Below are 16,412 nucleotides of genomic sequence, written 5' to 3'. Positions count from 1 at the left end.
TACAACAGGCCTACAAGCCCTCAGTCCAGCCTCTCTCAGCCTATTGCGGACAGTCTGAGCACTGATGGAGGGATTGTGCATTCCTGATGTAACTCAGGCAGTTGTTGTTGCCATCCTGTACCTGTCCCGCAGGTGTGCTGTTCGGATGTACCGATTCTATGCAGGTGTTGTTACGTGGTCTGTCACTGCGAGGACGATCCGCTGTCCGTCCCGTCTCCCTGTAGCACTGTCTTAGGCGTCTCACAGTACGGACATTGCAATTTATTGCCCTGGCCACATCTGCAGTCCTCATGCCTCCTTGCAGCAGTCCTAAGGCAAGTTCAAGCAGATGAGCAGGGACCCTGGGCATCTTCTGTTGGTGTTTTTCAGAGTCAGTAGAAAGGCCTCTTTAGTGTCCTACTTTTTTTTATAACTGTGACCTTAATTGCCTACCGTCTGTAAGCTGTCAGTGTCTTCACGACCTTTTCACAGGTGCATGTTTATTAATTGTGTATATGACATTGAACAAGCATGGGAAACAGTGTTTAAACCCTTAACAATGAAGATCTGTGAAGTTATTTGGCTTTTTACAAATTTTCTTTGAAAGACAGGGTCCTGAAGGGACGTTTCTTTTTTTGCTGAGTTTATAGCTATTAGGTAAGGTTACGTAACCTCATTTAGTCCTACCTGCTATGGTGGGTTTTAAATTAATTGGTATTCACACATTTGTTTTTGGAGGTAGAATTACTGTCATGTTATTGATGCCAAATTGCAAACCTTGATGCCAAATTGCACTCTCTCTATTCCAGAACCAATGGATGTGCCTGAGACTCATCACCTCTCAACTAGGTCAGCTGGTTCAACCTGGAAGAGCAGGTGTGTCCAGAAGAGCCCAGCTCGAACACCTGACTTAAATAATCAACACACCGAATCACGGCGATAGGCTATGCTTTGACATAGAACGCAATGCTCCACTCTCAAGTTGAAGTTGTTGACTGATGCCATGGTGGCGGCTGCAAAGAAGAAGGCAGCACTGGTCCACACCTGCCCTGTCTGTCGGGTGAGTAGTATTGATTGGTACTCTATGTGCCTTTAGGTTCCTCTCCATACGTAAGCTATTGTACTGGCTTGGGTAGTACAGTCTTTCATATGTGTAGTAGTTTGTCGTATCGTATTGCTTAGTTTATCATTTGTGCCAACTTTGAATTCGATCTAAGCCACAGATTAATTTCCTCCATTTTGTAATTGACCTTTATAAAAATCTAATAAAATCTCATTTTATTGGTCACATACACATGGTTAGCAGATGTTAATGCGAGTGTAGGGAAATGCTTGTGCTTCTAGTTCCACAGTGCAGTAATATCTAACAATTCCGACAACTACCTAATACAAACAAATCTAAAAGGTGAATGAGAATATGTACATGTGATGAGTAATGTAAGATATGTAAACATTATTACAGTGGCATTATTTAAAAGTGCCATTGTTTGAAGTGACCAGTGATCCATTTATTAGTGTCCTGGGATTGGGTCTCAATGTAGGCAGCAGCCTCTCTGAGTTAGTGATTGCTGTTAAGCAATCAGATGGCCTTGAGATTGAAAAACAGCTTATATCTCTAGATGCAGATCCGAAGACATTCAAGCAGCTCTTTGAGAGCTAGTATCCCAAGTCTCCAATGGTCCCAGTACTGGTTGATGTGCAGGCCTAAGTGACCACACACACACACTCAAATGGACCTACAGCTGCGGTACGATTGGAGCTCCCGAGTGGCACAGCGGTCTAAGGCACTGCATCTCAGTTCTTGAGGCGTCACTACAGACACAGCCTGGATTCGAACCAGGGTATCACAACCGTCCGAGATTGGGAGTCCAATAGGGGCGGTGCACAATTGGCCCAGCGTCGGCCGGTGTAGGCCGTCATTGTAAATAATATTTTTTTAACTGACTTGGCTAGGTTAAATAAAAATGTTCCATCATTCACACACAGTAGACATAGAATAAAACCACCATGTGGTCAACAAAACACTGTCCTCAAATGCTTACGTTGTATTGTCTATGACTCAATTTATGGAAATGCTGTGATCACTAATGGTCTTTAATAATGATGTGATTCAGACACACGATGACCACGATTTGACTGCTGCAACTGAGACGGAATGACATCGAAGGACACACGTGGAGACCCGGAGTATGACTGGACATGGGCCGGATATTTGTGACAACGACCTAAAAAAGGGATGCAGAAGCCCACCAGCACCCCATTTGAAATGTTTATTCCATCGCCAACCATCTCTAGCTACCCCTTATTCCACACTATTCCTTTTATGGTCCCTCAACTTCAGACACTTTGAAACTCTCCATCTTATTTTTTATTTATTTTACCTTTATTTAACTAGGCAAGTTAGTTAAGAACAAATTCTTATTTACAATGACGGCCTAGGAACAGTGGGTTAACTGCCTTGTTCAGGGGCAGAACGACAGATTTTTACCTTGTCAGCTCGGGGGATTTGATCTTGCAACCTTTCGGTTACTAGTCCAACGCTCTAACCACTAGGCTACCTCCTGCCCCTACACTCTAACCACTAGGCTACCTGCCGCCCCTACACTCTAACCACTAGGCTACCTGCCGCCCCTACACTCTAACCACTAGGCTACCTGCCGCCCCTACACTCTAACCACTAGGCTACCTGCCGCCCCTACACTCTAACCACTAGGCTACCTGCCGCCCCTACACTCTAACCACTAGGCTACCTGCCGCCCCTACACTCTAACCACTAGGCTACCTGCCGCCCCTACACTCTAACCACTAGGCTACCTGCCGCCCCTACACTCTAACCACTAGGCTACCTGCCGCCCCTACACTCTAACCACTAGGCTACCTGCCGCCCCTACACTCTAACCACTAGGCTACCTGCCGCCCCTACACTCTAACCACTAGGCTACCTGCCGCCCCTACACTCTAACCACTAGGCTACCTGCCGCCCCTACACTCTAACCACTAGGCTACCTGCCGCCCCTACACTCTAACCACTAGGCTACCTGCCGCCCCTACACTCTAACCACTAGGCTACCTGCCGCCCCTACACTCTAACCACTAGGCTACCTGCCGCCCCTACACTCTAACCACTAGGCTACCTCCTGCCCCTACACTCTAACCACTACACTACCTGCCTCCCCTACACTCCAACCACTAGACTACCTGCCGCCCCTACACTCCAACCACTAGACTACCTGCCGCCCTTACACTCCAACCACTAGACTACCTGCCGCCCTTACACTCCAACCACTAGACTACCTGCCGCCCCTACACTCCAACCACTAGACTACCTGCCGCCCCTACACTCCAACCACTAGACTACCTGCCGCCCCTACACTCCAACCACTAGACTACCTGCCGCCCCTACACTCCAACCACTAGACTACCTGCCTCCCCTACACTCCAACCACTAGACTACCTGCCGCCCCTACACTCCAACCACTAGACTACCTGCCGCCCCTACACTCCAACCACTAGGCTACCTGCCCCCCCAACACTCCAACCACTAGACTACCTGCCGCCCCTACACTCCAACCACTAGGCTACCTGCCGCCCCTACACTCCAACCACTAGACTACCTGCCGCCCTTACACTCCAACCACTAGACTACCTGCCGCCCCTACACTCCAACCACTAGACTACCTGCCGCCCCTACACTCCAACCACTAGACTACCTGCCGCCCCTACACTCTAACCACTAGGCTACCTTCACTAATTTTCCATTTGCTGCTTTGGTCACTTGATGTTCTCCTGTGTTGATAATATCTACACTTAGTAACACCTTGAAAAGTGGTGTACTGTTTTTACAACTTTATTATTTGTTTCCCCTTCCCCTGTGTAATGCTTCTGTTTATTCTTTGTTTCCCCTTCCCCTGTGTAATGCTTCTGTTTATTCTTGGTTCAGACCGAATGCAGTGATAAATGTGCTGCTCACATCTGACAGCAGCCATATAGACCTGTGTTGGTAAACTGAGCTACAGTGCATTCAGAAAGTTGTTACGTTACAGCCTTATTCTAAAATGGATTACTTTTTTTATTATCATCAATCTAGACACCCCATGATGACAAAGTGAAAATAGGTTTTTAGGATTTTCTGCAAATGTATATAAAAAAAATAATGTTTTACCACAGGTGGACTCCAATCAAGTTGTAGAAAACATCTCAAGGATGATCAATGGAAACAGGATGCACCTGAGCTCAATTTCAAGTCTCATAGCAAAGGGTCTGAATAAATAAGGTATCTTTATTTTTTTTTATACATTTACAAACATTTCTAAAAACCTGTGTACAGCTGCAGCTATACATAGCCCATCTGTAAATAGACCATCTGTACATAGCCCGTCTGTAAATAGCCCGTCTGTAAATAGCCCGTCTGTACACAGCCCGTCTGTAAATAGCCCGTCTGTAAATAGCCCGTCTGTAAATAGCCCGTCTGTAAATAGCCCATCTGTAAATAGCCCATCCAACTACCTACCTAATCCCCATATGTTTTACTGCTCTTTTGCACACCAGTATTTCTACTTGCACAACCTCATCTGCAGTGTTAATTGCTAAATTGTAATTATTTCACCACTATGGCCTATTTATTGACTTACCTCCTTACTTCATTTGCACACACTGTATACAGATTTTTTCTCTTGTGTTTGTTCATCCCATGTGTAACTCTGTTGTTGTTTTTGTGGCACTGCTTTATCTTGGCCAGGTCGCAGTTGTAAATGAGAACTTGTTCTCAACTGGTCTACCTGGTTAAATAAAGGTTCAATAAAACATGTAATGGTGCAGCCATCACTATGTTTGAAGAAATGGAGAGTGGTACTCAGTAATGTTGTCTTTTCCCCAAACATAACTTCTATCCTCAATACAAAGTGTAAATTGCTTTGCCACTTTTCTTGCAGTGTTACTTCAGTGCCTTGAAAACAGGATGCATGTTTTGGAATATTTTTTTTATTCTGTACAAGCTTCCATCTTTTCATTCTGTCAATCAGGTTAGTATTGTGGAGAAACTACAATATTGTTGATCCATCCTCAGTTTCCTCCTATCACAGCCATTCAACTCTATAACTGTTTTAAAGTCATCATTGGCTTCATGGTGAAATCCCTGAGCAGTTTCCTTCCTCTCCGGCAACTCTGTTAGGAAGGACGCCTGTATCTTTGTAGTGACTGGGTGTATTGATACACCATCCAGTGTAATTAATAACTTCACCGTGCTCAAAGGGATATTCAATGTCTGCTTTTTTAATTTATTCATCTAGCAATAGGTTCCTTTCTCTGCAAACCATTGGAAAACCTCCCTGGTCTTTGTGGTTGAATAGGAGTTTGAAATGAACTGCTCGACTGAGGGACCTTACAGATAATTGTATGTGGGTGGTACAGAGACGAGATAGTTATTCAAAAATCATATTAAACATCATTATTGCATTGAGTGAGTCCATGCAACTTGTGACTTAAGCACATTCTTTTACTCCTGAATGTATTTAGGTTTGCCCTAACAAAGAGGTTAACTACTTATCAACTGAAGACATTCCAGCTTTGCATTGTTTATGAAATAGTCAAAATTCGATATACATAGTTCCACTTTTACATTATGGGTATTGTGTGTGTAGACCAGTAAAACATTTTTTTATTTTATTTAATACATTTTAAATTCAGACTAACACAACAAAACGTGGGAAAAGTCAAGTGGTGTGAATACTTTCATTGAAAAACACAGCAGCTTTTAGGCATGTTTTGTAAAACAACAAAGTTGGCTCTTTTACAACGGGGGTCCATGGAAAATAATGTTTAATTTCCCCAATTTGTGGGAGTGGTCGAGGGGAATTTCTTCTTATGATGATATGAATACCGACTCGGAGTATAAATTACAATACCTTATTCGTCAATCCACAGCGTAATAAAAATTAATTTACACAATAGACCAACTAATATTTCATAACAAATGATAACGGAGTCATGTTAGTGTTGACATTGTTTATCATAAATCTCTCAGTGCATTGTGGAATGCAAATCAGGTAGGTTTATATTCTCAAAAAAAAGCTGCATTGTAAAACAAGCTCGTACAAGACAGAGGAGAACAAGACACATCTTGTTTCTCTCTCTACTGATCCGGTTTCTGCACCTCCTCTGAGGTTTAGCATGAAATAAACACAATTTAACCTGTCAGAAACAGTGTTCTGCAGAAGTACGTAAAGTGGTCAGCCAAATAGCAAAAGTAGTAGATGAGGTGCCCCCAGGGTCCCCGAGTTTGGGAAACACTGGTCTAAGACTATATGGCGAGGATCATTTTCAAGTAAGAGAACATTAAACCTGTCTTCTCTTGAGATCATAAAAGTATTATTGACAGTTTAACTGCAAGATTTGAATTGCCACAATGTTTGTTCTTCAATTTACAGTGCATTCGGGAAAGTATTCAGACCCATTTACTTTTTTTCCACCGTGTTACGTTACAGCCTAATTCTAAAATGTATTAAAAACAATATTTTCCACCCTCATCTATTTACACACAATACCCCACAATGACAAAGAGAAAACAGGTTGATTGGACATGATTTGGAAAGGCAACACACCCGTCTGTAGGTCACAGTTGACAGTGCATGTCAGAGCAAAAGAAGCCATGAGGTCGAAGGAATTGTCTGTAGAGCTCAGAGACAGGATTGTGTCGAGGCACAGATCTGGGGTAGGGTAGCAAAAAATGTCTGCAGCAATGAAGGTCCCCAAGAACATAGTGGCCTTCATTTTTAAATGGAAGAAGTTTGGAACCACAAAGACTCTTTCTAGAGCAGGCCGCCCAGCCAAACTGAGCAATCAAGGGAGAAGGGCCAAGAACCCGATGGTCACTCTGACAGAGCTCCTCTGTGGAGAGGGGAGAACCTTCCAGAAGGACAACCATCTCTGCAAAACTCCACCAATCAGGCCTTTATGATAGAGAGGCCAGATGGAAGCCACTACTCAGTAAAAGGCACATAACAGCCCACTTGGAGTGGGCTGATTAAACCAAGATTGAACTCTTTGGCCTGAATGCCAATCGTCACGTTTGGAGGAAACCTGGCACCATCCTTACGGTGAAGCATGGTGGTGGCAGCATCATGCTATGGGGATGTTTTTCAGCGACAGTGACTGTGAGACTAGTCAGGATCGAGGGAAAGATGAACGGAGCAAAGTAGAGAGAAATCCTTGATGAAAACCTGCTCCAGTGTACTCAGGACCTCAGACTGGTACAAAGGTTCACCTTTCAACAGGACAACGACCCTAAGCACACAGCTGTACTTTCCCCGAAGGCCCTGTATTTATTTTATTAAAACAGAAAAATGAATTTAAAAAAGGTTCAATTGAAAAAATAACGGGTTATATCAATCTTAACTATTATATCTTTCAGATTTTACATAGCCTAAATTAATCCAAAATGACCATTAGGTAGGGCCCTATAACATCTGTTATTTTGTTCTTTCCCAAATTCCTTTGAGATTTTCCAGGTTTCCATTTTTTTCAGGTTTTCGCTCTCAAAAATCATTTTTTTTTTATTATTGAAAAACAACTTAATTGGATGTAAGTCCACAACAATGCTTAAAAACACATTAGAGACCACTTTTGAGGTCTGGGGGAAAAAAATCTGCGAAATTTAGATTGAGGTGTTTTTTTTATTCAAGTGCGCAACCTAGCAAGAGACTGTTATTTAGCGCACATGGTAGAGTTTGCTAAAGAAATACCCACTGGATTGACTAAAATAATCATGATATCATTCTTTCAGGTAAGCATAGGCTACTTTTTAGTTAACATTTAATTTAGAAGGTTTTTCAGAAAGCCTTTCCATCTACTAGAAGCTCATCTTCATTAGCATCAATGCTAACAGCTACACAAAGTGGTACACACACACACAGACACACAGGCATTCTCGTTGCCTCTTCAGAAAAGTTGCAGGACATACGAATCACTTGAATCATGAACTTGGGCAAATTCATTTAGTTGATTCCCTACTAAAAAAGGTCAATACATTTTCTTATATTGTTGATTTCTGTTTTAATGCCTGAATTCCGCGGGCCCTCATTATAATATTATCCACTACCATCTACCTCGAATGCTTTCATTTATCTGCAGATAATCGTCAAAAAGCATAGGCCAACCAGAAGCCTATGAAATTGAGGGAGCCAAATGACCTTCTCTCACCGATGCGATTCGGTGGACTACACTGGCTGACGAGATGAGACACACTCACTTTAGCGTCACTGTCTAGCAAGCCCCGGCATCCTGGGAAAGAAGACCTAGGAAATCCTTTGGATACCATGGACAGATAACCACGTTGCATTAATTATGAACAGGCAAAGGGATACAGGAGATGGACTTCATTCAGTCAGTTAGACACATTCTATAAAGTAGTCAACACTGGCTGTTCAGTTGTCAATTAAGGTAAATAGCCTGTGCGCTACAACTCCGCGTGGCTAGCTATGTGAAACATGTGAAAGAAAATAAATGAATGTCCCAGAAAACAATAATTTGGCTAAGTGGATTTTCGACTCATCGTTACCACTTACATTACATGGGACGTGCAAATTCACCAGCATCATGCTCGCTCTCTCTCCCTCTGTGTAAAGAACAAGCTGATATTCAGTTCCTACTTCCTGTATTGTAAACTGCCAGAGTGTATCTTTGATTACGTGTACATTAAACCAGTTTATAGGCATGACAAGTGGAAGAGGTGTGTGTGTGTGTGCTAAAACCCTACACCCCAACCTGAGCATTCCTTTCCGCCACCTCTGGTCTCTTGGCCCTCCCACCCCTACGGGAGGGCAGCTCCCGCTGAGCCCAGTCAAAGCTCCTCTCTGTCCTGCCACCCCAATGGTGGAACAAGTTTCCCCCTAAAGTCAGGACAGCGGAGTCCCTTGCCCATCTTTCGCAAAAACGTCTGAAACCCTACCGCTTTGAAGAGTTTCTTAAAATAACTCACGTCACCTCGACTCTCCTCCCTACTAGAAGTGACTTTGCGGATAAATACTTAGTTGAGGGAAAATGTACATAATACGATTGCTTGTCTCACAAAGCTATGTTACGATAAATGCACTAATTGTAAGTCGCTCCGGATAAGAGCGTCTGCTAATTGACTAAAGTGTTTTAAAAAATGTGTGTGTGTGTACACTCTGTCTGTCTGTGTGTGTGTGTACACTCTGTCTGTCTGTGTGTGTGTGTGTGTGTGTACACTCTGTCTATCTGTGTGTGTGTGTGTGTGTGTACACTCTGTCTATCTCTGTGTGTGTGTGTGTGTGTGTACACTCTGTCTGTCTGTGTGTGTGTGTGTGTGTGTGTGTGTGTGTGTGTGTACACTCTGTCTGTCTGTGTGTGTGTGTGTGTACACTCTGTCTATCTGTGTGTGTGTGTACACTGTCTATCTGTGTGTGTGTGTGTGTGTACACTCTGTCTGTCTGTGTGTGTGTGTGTGTGTGTGTACACTCTGTCTATCTGTGTGTGTGTGTGTGTACACTCTGTCTATCTGTGTGTGTGTGTGTGTGTGTGTGTGTACACTCTGTCTGTCTGTGTGTGTGTGTGTGTACACTCTGTCTGTCTGTGTGTGTGTGTGTACACTCTGTCTGTCTGTGTGTGTGTGTGTACACTCTGTCTGTCTGTGTGTGTGTGTGTACACTCTGTCTATCTGTGTGTGTGTGTGTGTACACTCTGTCTATCTGTGTGTGTGTGTGTGTACACTCTGTCTATCTGTGTGTGTGTGTGTGTGTGTGTGTGTGTGTGTACACTCTGTCTATCTGTGTGTGTGTGTGTGTGTGTGTGTACACTCTGTCTATCTGTGTGTGTGTGTGTACACTCTGTCTGTCTGTGTGTGTGTGTGTGTGTGTACACTGTCTATCTGTGTGTGTGTGTGTACACTCTGTCTATCTGTGTGTGTGTGTGTGTGTACACTCTGTCTGTCTGTGTGTGTGTGTGTGTGTGTGTGTGTACACTCTGTCTATCTGTGTGTGTGTGTGTGTGTACACTCTGTCTGTCTGTGTGTGTGTGTGTGTGTACACTCTGTCTATCTGTGTGTGTGTGTGTGTGTGTACACTGTCTGTCTGTGTGTGTGTGTGTGTGTGTACACTCTGTCTGTGTGTGTGTGTGTGTGTGTGTACACTCTGTCTATCTGTGTGTGTGTGTGTACACTCTGTCTATCTGTGTGTGTGTGTGTGTGTACACTCTGTCTGTCTGTGTGTGTGTGTGTGTGTGTGTGTGTACACTCTGTCTATCTGTGTGTGTGTGTGTGTGTGTACACTCTGTCTGTCTGTGTGTGTGTGTGTGTGTACACTCTGTCTATCTGTGTGTGTGTGTGTGTGTGTGTACACTGTCTGTCTGTGTGTGTGTGTGTGTGTACACTGTCTGTCTGTGTGTGTGTGTGTGTGTGTGTACACTCTGTCTATCTGTGTGTGTGTGTGTGTGTACACTCTGTCTGTCTGTGTGTGTGTGTGTGTGTGTGTGTGTGTACACTCTGTCTGTCTGTGTGTGTGTGTGTGTGTGTGTGTACACTCTGTCTATCTGTGTGTGTGTGTGTGTGTACACTCTGTCTGTCTGTGTGTGTGTGTGTGTGTGTGTGTACACTCTGTCTGTCTGTGTGTGTGTGTACACTCTGTCTGTCTGTGTGTGTGTGTACACTGTCTGTCTGTGTGTGTGTGTACACTCTGTCTGTCTGTGTGTGTGTGTACACTCTGTCTGTCTGTGTGTGTGTGTACACTGTCTGTCTGTGTGTGTGCGTGTACACTCTGTCTGTCTGTGTGTGTGTGTACACTCTGTCTGTCTGTGTGTGTGTGTGTACACTCTGTCTGTCTGTGTGTGTGTGTGTGTGTACACTCTGTCTGTCTGTGTGTGTGTGTGTGTGTACACTCTGTCTGTCTGTGTGTGTGTGTGTGTACACTCTGTCTGTCTGTGTGTGTGTGTGTACACTCTGTCTATCTGTGTGTGTGTGTGTACACTCTGTCTATCTGTGTGTGTGTGTGTACACTCTGTCTATCTGTGTGTGTGTGTGTACACTCTGTCTATCTGTGTGTGTGTGTGTGTGTGTACACTCTGTCTATCTGTGTGTGTGTGTGTGTGTGTACACTGTCTGTCTCTGTGTGTGTGTGTGTGTGTACACTCTGTCTATCTGTGTGTGTGTGTACACTGTCTATCTGTGTGTGTGTGTGTGTGTACACTCTGTCTGTCTGTGTGTGTGTGTGTGTGTGTGTGTGTACACTCTGTCTATCTGTGTGTGTGTGTGTGTGTACACTCTGTCTATCTGTGTGTGTGTGTGTGTGTGTGTGTGTACACTCTGTCTGTCTGTGTGTGTGTGTGTGTACACTCTGTCTGTCTGTGTGTGTGTGTGTACACTCTGTCTGTCTGTGTGTGTGTGTGTACACTCTGTCTGTCTGTGTGTGTGTGTGTACACTCTGTCTGTCTGTGTGTGTGTGTGTACACTCTGTCTGTCTGTGTGTGTGTGTGTACACTCTGTCTATCTGTGTGTGTGTGTGTGTACACTCTGTCTATCTGTGTGTGTGTGTGTGTGTACACTCTGTCTATCTGTGTGTGTGTGTGTGTGTGTGTGTGTGTGTGTACACTCTGTCTATCTGTGTGTGTGTGTGTGTGTGTGTGTGTACACTCTGTCTATCTGTGTGTGTGTGTGTACACTCTGTCTGTCTGTGTGTGTGTGTGTGTGTACACTGTCTATCTGTGTGTGTGTGTGTGTACACTCTGTCTATCTGTGTGTGTGTGTGTGTGTACACTCTGTCTGTCTGTGTGTGTGTGTGTGTGTGTGTGTACACTCTGTCTATCTGTGTGTGTGTGTGTGTGTGTACACTCTGTCTGTCTGTGTGTGTGTGTGTGTGTACACTCTGTCTATCTGTGTGTGTGTGTGTGTGTGTACACTGTCTGTCTGTGTGTGTGTGTGTGTGTACACTGTCTGTCTGTGTGTGTGTGTGTGTGTGTGTACACTCTGTCTATCTGTGTGTGTGTGTGTGTGTACACTCTGTCTGTCTGTGTGTGTGTGTGTGTGTGTGTGTGTACACTCTGTCTATCTGTGTGTGTGTGTGTGTGTACACTCTGTCTGTCTGTGTGTGTGTGTGTGTGTGTGTGTACACTCTGTCTGTCTGTGTGTGTGTGTGTGTGTACACTCTGTCTGTCTGTGTGTGTGTGTACACTGTCTGTCTGTGTGTGTGTGTACACTCTGTCTGTCTGTGTGTGTGTGTACACTGTCTGTCTGTGTGTGTGTGTACACTCTGTCTGTCTGTGTGTGTGTGTACACTGTCTGTCTGTGTGTGTGCGTGTACACTCTGTCTGTCTGTGTGTGTGTGTACACTCTGTCTGTCTGTGTGTGTGTGTACACTCTGTCTGTCTGTGTGTGTGTGTACACTCTGTCTGTCTGTGTGTGTGTGTACACTCTGTCTGTGTGTGTGTGTACACTCTGTCTGTCTGTGTGTGTGTGTACACTCTGTCTGTCTGTGTGTGTGTGTACACTCTGTCTGTCTGTGTGTGTGTGTACACTCTGTCTGTCTGTGTGTGTGTGTACACTCTGTCTGTCTGTGTGTGTGTGTACACTCTGTCTGTCTGTGTGTGTGTGTACACTCTGTCTGTCTGTGTGTGTGTGTACACTCTGTCTGTCTGTGTGTGTGTGTACACTCTGTCTGTCTGTGTGTGTGTGTACACTCTGTCTGTCTGTGTGTGTGTGTACACTGTCTGTCTGTGTGTGTGTGTACACTGTCTGTCTATCTGTGTGTGTGTACACTCTGTCTATCTGTGTGTGTGTGTGTGTGTGTACACTCTGTCTATCTGTGTGTGTGTGTGTGTGTGTACACTCTGTCTATCTGTGTGTGTGTGTGTGTGTGTACACTCTGTCTGTCTGTGTGTGTGTGTGTGTGTACACTCTGTCTGTATGTGTGTGTGTGTACACTCTGTCTGTCTGTGTGTGTGTGTACACTCTGTCTGTCTGTGTGTGTGTGTACACTGTCTATCTGTGTGTGTGTGTGTACACTCTGTCTGTCTGTGTGTGTGTGTGTGTGTGTGTACACTCTGTCTGTCTGTGTGTGTCTTACTAGGAGGCAGAGTCATTGAGCTGGTACTCTCTGGAGCGCAGGAAGCAGGTCTGGACACCGCTGTCCGTCCACAGTCTCCGTATCACGCCAGTCAGATCTGATGAGATCACACCCTCTGCCGTTGTACCAGCCAATACAAACAGCTGACGGGCATCGTCCTGGCAACAGAGACATCCCCATTAGAACACTGACTGATTGGTTGATTACGTTTTAATGTCACGTGCACAAGTACAGTGAAATGCCTTTCTTGCAAACTAAAACATTCAATAATCAATAACAATGTAATACTAGAAAAAAAACACAAGAAATAAGAATAAGAAATATGAAATACACAAAGTAAGTAAGTAAGGATATATTTAAATAGTCATTTCCAACACCATATTTACATGTGCAGTGATACTGGAGTGATGTAGGTAGATATGTATAGGGGGAGTGATGGAGGTAGATATGTATAGGGGGAAGGGAACAGGGATACTGGAGTGATGGAGGTAGATATGTATAGGGGGAGTGATGGAGGTAGATATGTATAGGGGTAAGGTGACAGGGATACTGGAGTGATGGAGGTAGATATGTATAGGGGGAAGGGAACAGGGATACTGGAGTGATGGAGGTAGATATGTATAGGGGGAAGGGAACAGGGATACTGAAGTGATGGAGGTAGATATGTATAGGGGGAGTGATGGAGGTAGATATGTATAGGGGGAAGGGAACAGGGATACTGGAGTGATGGAGGTAGATATGTATAGGGGGAAGGGAACAGGGATACTGGAGTGATGGAGGTAGATATGTATAGGGGGAGTGATGGAGGTAGATATGTATAGGGGGAGTGATGGAGGTAGATATGTATAGGGGGAAGGGAACAGGGATACTGGAGTGATGGAGGTAGATATGTATAGGGGGAGTGATGGAGGTAGATATGTATAGGGGGAATGATGGAGGTAGATATGTATAGGGGGAATGATAGAGGTATATATGTATAGGGGGAGTGATGGAGGTAGATATGTATAGGGGGAAGGGAACAGGGATACTGGAGTGATGGAGGTAGATATGTATAGGGGAAAGGGAACAGGGATACTGGAGTGATGGAGGTAGATATGTATAGGGGGAGTGATGGAGGTAGATATGTATAGGGGGAAGGGAACAGGGATACTGGAGTGATGGAGGTAGATATGTATAGGGGGAAGGGAACAGGGATACTGGAGTGATGGAGGTAGATATGTATAGGGGAAAGGGGACAGGGATACTGGAGTGATGGAGGTAGATATGTATAGGGGGAAGGTGACTAAGCAACAGGACATAAGATAAACATATTATGTGAGTGAGCAGATGATGGCGTGAGTGTTTGTGTTTTGGAGTAACAGTGTGGTGTGTGTGTGTGTGTGTGTGTCATAACTCTTCTGTGAAGATGTGAAGGATCAGGTTGCAGTGTGTCCTCTCTACAGCGCCCTCTCTCTCTCCCGCAGAGGGGGAGGCAGAGGGAGGGGGGAGGGGACAGCTGTATGGCGGTCGTAAAATACGCTGTCTTTATGCTCTGTAGTGTTTCGAGATTGGAATATAAACTGTGGAACACAGAGACACACTTGGACATCAAAACTTAAATAATTGAACAGTATTTCTGTATTCCAAGCAGTTGAAATGGTCCGTGGACACTTAAGGAACAGTCCTGTCGAGTTTGTTTCATTTGGTGACCTCATGAAGGACAGGAGACACAAATTACTGTTTCTTTGGGTTGTATACACCTCTCAATTATGGGGTTTGCATCTGAATGTTGTATAAAATGATTGAGCTCTGATAATATTATTAAATGTTACTGTAAATGGATTAGTATAGCTTGGGGGATTCGATCTTGCAACCTTTCGGTTACTGGCCCAACACTCTAACCATTAGGCTACCTGCCGCCTGGCAGCCCAAGCTGACAAGGTAAAAAAATCTGTTGTTCTGCCCCTGAACAAGGCAGTTAACCCACTGTTCCTAGGCCGTCATTGTAAAGAAGAATGTTTTCATAACTGACTTGCCTAGTTAAATAAAGGTAAAATAAACATGTAAAAATATATATACGTAAAGTTTAGAGCAGCAGACATATCCCTGGACTACACAAGACATGTTCTGGCGTGTATGTGTACTAACACACTACATGTCTACTGTATGAGACAGTATATCCACACACACTACTTCATACAGTGTCATGAATTTAGTGTGGTGTTATGAATTGCATTGTGGCAACAAGGATAGTAGACAGGGAGGTGGGAGTAATAAGCCTGTAATAAATATGTAATTGCAATGAGGAAATGTGTTTTTGAAGGAAGGAAGGAAGGAAGGAAGGAAGGAAGGAAGGAAGGAAGGAAGGAAGGAAGGAAGGAAGGAAGGAAGGAAGGAAGGAAGGAAAGATGGTTAGAAATGATAAAATAAAGACAGAATGGCAGGTCTCCACCTGGCATGATGTTAAAAGCAGTGAGGCAGGTGAAGTTGCAGAACAAAATCAAAAATCAGGAGTAAAGCGAAGGATTTTGACATAAATTACCGTACTCTGACTCGGTATTGTCAAAAGGTTACCAGAGAAGAAGTTGACAGAAAGACAGCCACACCAACAACAGTGGTTGTCTATCCAAAACCACGGCAGGTTTCTTCCACCTGATTTGGAGATGCAGCTAGTTCAGTGTATTACTATGTCATCTGACATGTATTCTGGTCTGTCGCCAAGTGAGGTCAGAAGACTTGCCTACCAGTTTTGCTGTGGCACACCAGCTGTAGAGTGGTTTTACAGGCTTCTTAAAAGCAGCACCCAATGCCGTCGCTGAGAAAGAAGGAGGCAACTAGCCTTGCCAGGACAAGTAGCTTCAACAGAGAGAAAATGTTCATGCCATCTTCGACAATGTAGCAGAAGTGCTACAGAGATATCAAGTTGTACCAGGAGACGTATGGAATGTCGATGAAACTGGGGTGACCACTGTACATAAACCTGACAAAGTGGGGGGCAGACGTGGACTCAAACAAGTAGGGTAACTGACCTCCGCTGAAAGGGGTACCCTCGTCACACTGGCCTGTGCCGTCTCAGCCACAGGGAATAATAGTACACCTCCATATTTTATATTCCCCCGTGTCAACTTACCCAATCATTTCCTGATCAACGAGACACCTGGCCTGAAAAGGAAGGGAAAATCCCTCTGGGTGGATGAAAGATGTACACTTTGTTGACTTCCTGAAACATTTCGTTGAGCATACGAAGTTCTCAAAGGCAAAGACCTGTTTACTCCTTTTGGACAAAACCACGAGTCTCATCTGTCCATTCAATCATGCCAAAGAAAATGGCATAATTATGCTGTTATTCCCACCCCATTGCTCTCATCAGCTTCAACCCTCAAACAG

General features: G+C 44.3%; 1 protein-coding gene across 1 annotated transcript in view; it reads right to left on the bottom strand.

Moving 5' to 3' along the window:
- The window catches only part of LOC120059030 (guanine nucleotide-binding protein G(i) subunit alpha-like), an 85,341-nt gene that overhangs the window by 23,972 nt on the left and 44,957 nt on the right, over positions 1-16,412 (bottom strand). The window contains exon 4 of the mRNA XM_039007794.1: positions 13,047-13,204. Within this exon, the coding sequence (XP_038863722.1) occupies positions 13,047-13,204 (158 nt within the window). The remainder of the gene's footprint in view (positions 1-13,046; positions 13,205-16,412) is intronic.

Source organism: Salvelinus namaycush, chromosome 14, assembly GCF_016432855.1.
Source record: "Salvelinus namaycush isolate Seneca chromosome 14, SaNama_1.0, whole genome shotgun sequence".
Lineage (NCBI taxonomy): Eukaryota > Metazoa > Chordata > Actinopteri > Salmoniformes > Salmonidae > Salvelinus > Salvelinus namaycush.
The sequence above is the reverse complement of the archived record's forward strand: the minus strand, read 5'-3'. Positions and strand labels throughout refer to the sequence as shown.